A 9,467-nucleotide genomic window follows, 5' to 3' on the forward strand; every position below is an offset into this window, starting at 1 on the left:
TCTGTCTGTCTGTCTGTCTGTCTGTCTGTCTGTCTGTCTGTCTGTCTATCTATCTAGTTTATATTTTATACTAGTCCACAAATTTCTAAATAATTTAGTTGTTCTCATTTCATCTTCCTAATAAATCAAGGTCTGTGTGCATCATCAGAAAATATGTTGCACTACTGAAGTGTAATGTTTGTTTTACTTTAATTTTTTTATAACTTCCAGTCTAATTTTATATGTCAAAGATTTAAATAAAAGAGTAACATTGCCGTACTTCACTCTAACTGTAATATTAGTCCATTGTCCTCTAGCTTTACCCACTTTTAAACAAAAGACAACACAGTAAATATCTTCTGACAAGACTGCAACACTATACATACTTTCTTCTTCGGTGTTTGTCTTTATGGCCCACAGATTGGGTGTCATGCTCTTCACTGGACACTTCTTTGAGTTTGGGGCCTCTGAAGCGCTCCAGAAAGGAGTCCTGCCTTTCTTCTACAGGGTTCATTCTGTGAGAGGTCCAGTCCCGCAGCATGAAGAAAAAGTAGGACAGCCTAAAGGGTCAGTGGGAGATGAAACGGTACAAAATGACATCCACCAAACTGTGTCGGAGGAAATGTGGAAAATTAAGAAGCCATTCCCAAATATTTTGGGCCTAGCTAAAATTGTGAGGATTTTGGAAAAAATGTCAAAGAAGAAATTGACAACATTTCGCAAATAGATAATTAAAACCCACTGGTGGCTCTGTTGATAAAGATATGGTAAATGGACTGTACTTATATAGCACCTTTCTATCTAATCAAGGTACTCGAAGCTCTTTACAACACAATCTGTGCCTCATTTATCCATTCATACAGCACTCTACTAGATCTGTACAAAGACTAGTCAGAGCTTTATCACATTCCTACACTGATGGGACACACATGAGAGACAATGAGGGGTTCAGTGTCTTGTCCAGGGACACTTCAACATGTGACTGTTGGTGGAATCGAACCCCCAACTCTCCCATTGAAGGACGACTGCTCTAACCACTCAGCCACAGCCGCCCCAATGCTGAATTGGAAGCTAATAAAACCACCATCCATAACTGAGTGGGTGCAAAAATTTAAATGGGTCTACATAATGGAACAAATGACTGCAGGTCTTCAGCAGAAAATGGACACTTTTGAACAGAGGTGGACCTGTGTAACTATTTGAACAAATGAGTGTGGGATATGGGTTACTGCAATAAATGTACCACAATAAAAGGTCGAAGTGTTGAGCTCATCTGAAAAAAAAAAACCCCAACTAGTGGCTGGTTTTGAATCCCTCTTATACTTTGTATAGGTCCCTTATATCTAATTGTGTAGTTTTATTTTATTCCAGTCCTAATTACTTGTGATGTAATTTATGATGTCCTTGTCAGTGAATGTCATGTTCAAAGGCTTATGTTTATGACATGACATAAAAGCTTTTCTTTTGTTTTATGCTGGTTATAAACAAGAAATTTATGAATGAATAATTATTTTATTCATCCAAATTATTTAAATCCCTGTGTCTCAAAATAGTGAAGTGTGTTTCTGTTTGGTAAGTAATCTCATGTACAGTGGTGCTTGAAGGTTTGTGAACTCTATAATTGTCTATATTTCTGCATATATATGATCTAAAACATCATCAGATTTTCACACAAGTCCTAAAAGTAGATAAAAAAAATAACCCAGTTAAACAAATGAGACAAAATATTATACAAAGTACTTGGTCATTTATTTATTGAGGAAAATGATCCAATATTACATATTTGTGATGGTAAAAGTATGTGAACCTTTGCTTTCAGTATACCGAACAGCTTCAACTCTGGATGTTGGTAGTTTCCTCACATTAACTTCTGCTTCAGGTCCTTCTACAACATCTGGACTGAATTAAGGTCAGGACTTTGACTTGGTCATTCCAAAACATGAACTTTATTCTTCTTGAACATTCTTTGGTAGAACCACTTGTGTGCTGAGGGTCATTGTGTTGCTGCATGGCCCACCTTCTCTTGAGATTCAGTTCATGTACAGATGTTCTGACATTTTCTTTTAGAATCCTCTGATATAATTCAGAATTAATTGTTCCATCAATGATGGCAAGAAGTCCTGGCCCAAATGCAACAAAACAGGCCCAAACCATGATACTACCACCATGTTTCACAGATGGTATCAGGTTTTTCAGAGTTCTCCTTTCTCCAAATATAACTCTTTTCATTTAAACAAAAAGTTCTATTTTGGTCTCATCTGGCCATAAATCATTCTTCCAACAGTCTTCTGGTTTGTCCACGTGATCTTTATCAAACTGCAGATGAGCAGCCATGTTCTTGTTGGAGAGCAGTGTCTTCCTCCTTCAACCTGCCATGAACCATTGTTGTTCAGTGTTCTCCTGGTGGACTCATGAACATCAACATCAGTCACTGTGAGAGAGACCTTCAGTTGTTAGAAGTTACCCTGGCCTCATTTGTGACCTCACTGACTATTACACACCTTGCTCTTACAGGGATCTTTGTTGGTCCACCACTCCTGGGGAGGGGAACAATGGTCTTGAATTTCCTCCATTTGTACACAGTCTGTCTGACTGTGGATTGATGGAGTCCAAACTCTTTCATTCATTCATTCATTCAACCTTTATTTATACAGGTTAATCCCATTCGGCGGGACTCATTTAGAAGAGACCTGATTTTAACAAAAAGTGATGACAACAGTGGACAACAATAGACAATCATAAAGGATGTATACAAATTGGAGAATAACAAATGAAAATAAAATGGGATTAAAAAAATGTTATCCCCCCCCCAGCTAGGTTATAAGGTGATGTAGAATACTAAAAACAGGCAATATCCTGATGCATGCTCAATAATCCAGGTAGAAAAATCTAAAAAAGTTAAATCTGGTATAAGACTGAGCTGAATACAGCACTTCAGACTGAGGAAGTCTTTCGGATGAAAGACGAAAGGTTTCTACATTTTTTTGTTGTTTTGCTTTGTTTTTGTTTTTTTTGTTTGTTTTTTTTTAAATGTCCAGAGGACCAGATTGAACATTTTTAGATAAAAACAGGAACATATCTGCAGTTGTTGTTGCCAGGAACTTAAGAAATGTTTAAAGCCACTTAGAGAGGTCAAGGTCAAGAGCTTCAGATCTTTTTGTAAGATATTCTACGAAACAGCAGCGGAGTAGGAGAAGGTCCTTTTGCCAAGTTCAGTCTGCACTGAGGGAACACTGCAGGTAATAATGTCCTGAGAGCGCACGCTGTAGCTGCACTCATGCAGAAACATGTAGGAGGAGATGTATGAAGGCAGCAGACCAAGAAGTGATTTAAAGATGAAAATGCACCAGTGAGAGAGTCTGCGTGAAGTTAATGATGACCAGTTAACCAGTGAATACAGATGTTTTGTAATCTTTTCCATCCTGATGAGCATCAACAACTCTTTTTCTGAGCTCTTCAGAAATTTCCTTTGTTCCTGCCATGATCCACTTCCACAAACATGTTGTGAAGATCAGACTTTGATAGATCCTGTTCTTTAAATCAAACAGGGTGTCCACTCACACCTGATCATCATCCATTGATTGAAAACACCTGACTCTAATCTCACCTTCAAATTAATTGATAATCCTAGAGGTTCATATACTTTTACCATCACAAATATGTAACATTGGATCATTTTCCTCAATAAATAAATGACCAAGTATAATATTTTTGTCTCATTTGTTTAACTGGGTTCTCTTTATCTACTTTTAAGACTTGTGTGAAAATCTGATGATGTTTTAGGTCAAATTTATGCAGAAATAATAGAAAATTATAAAGAGTTCACAAACTTTCAAGCAACGCTGTACAAGTGGTGGAGGAAGTACTTAAATTTTAATTTTGCACATAAATCCCTCAATAAGAGTACTACACAGAGATTATACAAAAATACTCACATGGGAAAGGAATATCTTATCTAAGAATTAAAAGAATCTCTAAATGCCCCAAAACTATATATGCTGCTGAGATGTCTTTATTTTTTTTGATCTATTGTGTATTTCTGTGAATTACATGTACTGTGTGGGACCTTCCTGTGTGGAGTTTGCTTGCATTTCCTGCACATGCATGCATTTTTCCCAGATACTCTTCACACACTTCAAAAAATGTGTGTTTGATTAACTGTTTTTTCTAAACGGTTCCTTCATGTCAGTGTGTGTTTTTGTCTCTATGTAGGCCCTATTTAGAACGGCAACTTGTCCAAGGTCTGTACCAACCTGAAAACTCCCTGCAACCATGATTAGCATCAACCAGGTATAATGAATGGAAACAGATGGATGAAAACATACTGAATATAATGATCAATGAACAATATTGAAATAATCAAATGATAGGTTATCTTTGTACTGGCTTTATAAGTGTTGCTTACTTTAAAACAATGACCAGGTAGCAGAACAGAAAGTCTTATGCCAGAAATTTACGACGAACACAAATATAAAAGCAACACTTTTGTTTTTGCTCCCATTTTTCATGAGCTGAACTCAAAGATCTTGGACTTCTATGTGCACAAAAGGTATTTTTCTCTCAAATTATGTTCACAAATTTGTGTAAATCTGTGTTAGTGAGCACTTCTTCTTTGCCAAAATAATTCATCAGCCTCACAGGTGTGGCGTACCAAGATGCTGATTAGACAGCATGATTATTGCGCAGGTGTGCCTTAGGCCGACCGCAATAAAAGGCCACTCTAAAATGTGAAGTTTTATTACACAGCACAATGCCACAGATGTTTCATGTTTTGAGGGAGCGTGCAATTGGCATGGTACATCATGAGGTGATGGGGTTGGATGAATGGCACAACAACGGGCTTCAGCATCTTGTCACGGTATCACTGTGCATTCAGAATTCCATGAATAAAATGCACCTGTGTTCGTTGTCCATAACATATGCATGTCCATACCACAACATCACACAAACACTCCATCCATCTGTTCCTGGCCTGGCCCTTCACTCCAATTTTAGAACTCAGTGTGGCCCGTGAGTCTAAAAGTTTGCCCACCCCTGACATAACCCCTCTGCCATCATGGGCCACTCGATTCACAACTCTGACACCAGCAAACCACTCACCCACATGACACCATACACACAGTCTGCCATATGCCCAATACAGTGAAAACTGGGATTCATCAATGAAGAGAACACCTCTCCAACATGCCATACACCATCAAATGGAAGCATTTGACCACTCAAGTCGGTTACAGTGATGAAAAGCAGTCAGATGGAGACCCTGATGATGACGGTGAGCCTGCAGATGATCTTCCCTGAGACGGTTTCTGACAGTTTGTGAAGACATTCTTTGGTTATGCAAACCAATTGCTGCAGCAGCTGTCCAGGTGGCTGGTCTCAGATGATCTTGGAGGTGAAGATGCTGGGTGTGGAGATCCTGGGCTGGTGTGGTTACACGTGGTCTGTGGTTGTGAGGCCGGTTAGATGTACTGCAGAATTCTTTGAAACGCCGTTGGAGACGGCTTATGGTAGAGAAATGAACATTCAGTTCATGGGCAATAGCTCTGGTGGACATTCCTGCAGTCAGCATGCAAATTGCACGCTCCTCAAAACTTGTAACCTCTGTGGCACTGAGCTGTGTTATAAAACTGCACATTTTAGAGTGACCTTTTATTGTGGTCAGCCTAAGTTACACCTGTGCAATTTTCATGCAGACTAATCAGCATTTTGGTATGCCACACCTGTGAGGTCAATGGTATCATGCTCAGCATTACTGAACCCAGGTGCAGACAGACACGAGGAACTCGAGGGTAAAAATAAGAAAATTATTTAGTTAAATAATAAAAAACAAAAAGCTGAAATAGTAGCAAACTTACAAAAGTAACGAACTCTGGGGGACATGGAGGAAAACGGAGCATGAAGCCAGTGAAGCACAATCTACAGACAAGGAGGAAACACAGAGATGCTGAACTTAAAGGGACACTAATGGGACACAATGACCAACACCTGGGGAAAGACTGAGGAACAGGTGAGAGTGGCAGGAGCTGGAGCTGACTACGTGAGGAGAGAAACACTGGGGATACTGGAAACGCAGCAAAAACAGATTCGGAGAACTAAATAAAAATAATCACAAGTCGGCACAAAACCCACAGATATGACAGATGGACTATCTCAGCAAATGAGAAGTGCTCACGAACACAAATTTACACAAAATTTGTGAACAATATTTGAGAGAAAAAGGCCTTTTGTGTGCATAATAAAAAGTTACAAATCTTTGAATTTTGTTCATGAACAATGGGAGCAAAAACAAAAGTGGTGCGTTTATGTTTTTGTTCCATGTATTTTCCTTACAGCCTCTGCTTTCACCAGAAGTCCTAAAACCCTGACCTGGTGGAAGAAATAATACCACGTACCTGTCTATTGCTCTGGCACCTGTGCAACAGCTTTCATGGGACTCTGAGGACAAGGCTCTCTCAGAGCCATCTTCACAAATAGAGTAGACCCTAAAAGATAGCAGGTGGAGGGAAATGGTGACAAAATCATTACTAATTTTAGTCGTGTTAAAGAAATACAGTCTTCAGTTGTAAAACTGGGGAAAATAAAGACAATGATTTAAAGAGATGTTTGTTTATTTCTGTCTGTAATGAGGATTTTGTTTCTGACCTGCTGTCCCCATTTTCAATGACAGACAGCTCATTGCCCGGTGTGTTGGAGGACAGCCGCTGTCTTGATGAAAAGGATATTTCACTGCAGACTTTTGCCATCTTGCTGGATTTGCTCCTTGAGCCTGGAGCACAGAGGTACAGAAACAAACACTTTAATAAGATTATGCTACTAATGATAGCCTGTAATCTTACATTTTTCATGTATCATATCCCCCACCACCATTTTTGCCAATTTTGAACTACTATCATCTTATAATGAGAAATGATGGAGTTGCAACCATTTCTTAAGATTAAAAAAATATGGTTTGTGCAGCACCACACTATATTGTAAGATGTCACTATATTGTAAGATGTCACTATATTGTAAGATGTCACTATATTGTAAGATGTCACTATATTGTAAGATGTCAGGCCAACTGTCCTGGAAAATACAGTATGAAGTGTGGAAAAGAGGTGAAGACGAGAGTCCAGACAGGATAAACTAATTTGTGACAAAAGGGTGTCAGCAAAGGTCCAAGGAAAAGTTTACAAGATAGTGGTGAGGCCAGATATGTTATATGGTCTGGAGACAGTGGCATTGACAAAAAGACAGGAGAAAGAACTGGAAATGTCAGAAATGAAGATGTTGAGGTTCTCCTTAGGAATGACAAGAAAGGATAAGATTAGGAATGAGATCATCAGAGGTACAGCACAGGTTGAACAACTGGGAGATAAAGTTAGAGAGACCAGACTGAGATGGTTTGGACATGTCCAGAGGAGGGACAGTAGTTTGGACATGTCCAGAGGAGGGACCGTGGGTATATTGCTAGAAGGATGTTAGAAATGCAGCTGCCAGGAAAAAAGACAAAGAGGAGATATATGGATGCAGTTAGAGAGGACATGGGGGTAGTTGGAGTGAGGACAGAGGATGCAGAGGACAGAGATAGAGGAGGATAACTCGCTTGCTATGGCGACCCCTGAAGAGGAAACAGCCAAAAGAAGAATATTGTAATATGTCACGTGTTAGCACTTGGACTGTGCATTGAGAATCTATTACCATATAAAATGCTAGCACAATATCTGTAAGTTGACAAAGTTGCAACCTTTTTGTGTTGGCTAAGGTTGATTAACTGGGATGCTATCTTCAATTTGTAAAGCCATCAGTTAGCACTTGGGATAAGTGTTGGGAATGACCAAAACACCAAATTTTGGCTAAAATTTGTAAAACGAGCTGACGTATCACCAGTTTTGTTTGCTAAAGTTACTTAGCTGTGGCAGTCATTATGAACAAGGCTGACTCCAGTGTTCATGTTGATAAGCATCCAATAATCATTCAAATCAGTCCAGGGGTTCTTGTACTATTTTGCCAACACCTCCAGCAGCTGGTGCACAGAGTGCTGATGTGTCGACTGTTGGCTTCTTTTCAATGTCTGTGTGAGAGTAGCATCTAAAAATATGTCCTGCTTATGCTCTTGAACACTAAACAAGATCAGTGAGTCTTCAGCTGGCTTTTAAAAGAAGCTATGGCTTACAGGTAGAGTGTAGCTGCTGTGTTCAGCAGTGTATGTAGCAGGTTAAGTCTATTAGGATGGAGCTTAAAGAGCAAATACAACAGCATGTGTGACTGAGAGTGGTGACAGTGTGCATACAAAACGTAATCTGCATTTGTTTCTGGGTTTTTTATATTTAAAGATCTGCCAGCTGGATTCAAACAAGTTAAGATCTTGAGTATAATTATTAGGTTTTCACATTTTCAGTATTATATACAGTATGTTCTTTGACTCACTGAACTCTGGGTAAAACCAGTGGCTGTAACACGTGCACTCGTGTAGATTAGTGCTAATACCAAGGAGTTAAGCAACCCCCACTAAATTCAATCACACTGAGGGAATTGCCAAGAAGCTAAGTGTTTGAAGGGTGACGAGGGGTGAAGCCAGCGGTGTGTATGTACATAAGTTGCATCAACATCTGCTGATCACAGGCTATCATTGATGGGCTGCACAGAAAACAGAGGTTATTCAGGATGTGTTCAATTGCATCAAGAGGACATGACTGTATTTTAACATAGGAAACATCTTGTTCCAAAATGGTGCAGAAAAACTGGTCCATACGTTTATCATTTCTAGACTGGACTATTGGATGTCATTGTTATCTGGGTGTCCAAAAACTGTTAAAGAGTCTTCATTTTATCCAAAATGCTGCTGCCAGAGTTCTGATGAGTTAGAAGGAGAGGTCATAGTTCCAGTTTTATCTTCTCTCCATTGGCTCCCTGTCAGATTCAGAAAAGAGTTTAAAATCCTACTGCTATTACTTTGTATATAAAGCTCTCAACAACCAAGCTCAATGTTATATTCAAGATGCTTTTGTTCCATGTTTTCTTAACAGAGCACTTCACTCCCAGACTGCAGATTTACTTGTGGTTCCTAGAGTTTCCAAAAGCAGAATGGGAGGCAGAGCTTTCAGTTATCAGGCTCCTCTCTTGTGGAACCAACTTCCAATTTGCCTGTGAGGCTGACACATTGTCTAATTTAAGAATAGTCTTAAGACTTTCATTTTGATCAATCCTATAGTTAGAGTTGGTTTGGGTTTCCTGGACTCTCACTTAGTTATATTGCTATAGGTTTAGACTGCAGGAGGACAAATTGACCTAATTTCCTCACTCTGCTGTTCATGTTGTGTTTGCATTTAGATCTATCATTAACCTGTTTTTTTTTTTTTTGTCTTTCTCCCCACAGAAACTACACCTTGCCCATAGAAATGTCACTTTAACCATAGAAACTACACCCTGGCCGAAGAGACTACACTCTGACCATAGAAGCATCACCCTGACCATAGAAACATCACCCTGACTATAGAAAATACACC

General features: G+C 39.2%; 1 protein-coding gene across 1 annotated transcript in view; it reads right to left on the reverse strand.

The window, feature by feature from the left end:
* Positions 1–9,467, reverse strand: part of cnga3a (cyclic nucleotide gated channel subunit alpha 3a) — a 16,085-nt gene that overhangs the window by 5,284 nt on the left and 1,334 nt on the right. Inside the window, exons 2-4 of the mRNA XM_037674968.1 lie at positions 6,622–6,745; positions 6,372–6,461; positions 366–494 (exon numbers count right to left, since the gene is read on the reverse strand). Of these exons, the coding sequence (XP_037530896.1) occupies positions 366–494; positions 6,372–6,461; positions 6,622–6,722 (320 nt within the window). The 5' untranslated portion in view covers positions 6,723–6,745. The remainder of the gene's footprint in view (positions 1–365; positions 495–6,371; positions 6,462–6,621; positions 6,746–9,467) is intronic.

This window comes from Nematolebias whitei, chromosome 3 (assembly GCF_014905685.2).
Source record: "Nematolebias whitei isolate Nwh7 chromosome 3, NemWhi1, whole genome shotgun sequence".
Lineage (NCBI taxonomy): Eukaryota > Metazoa > Chordata > Actinopteri > Cyprinodontiformes > Rivulidae > Nematolebias > Nematolebias whitei.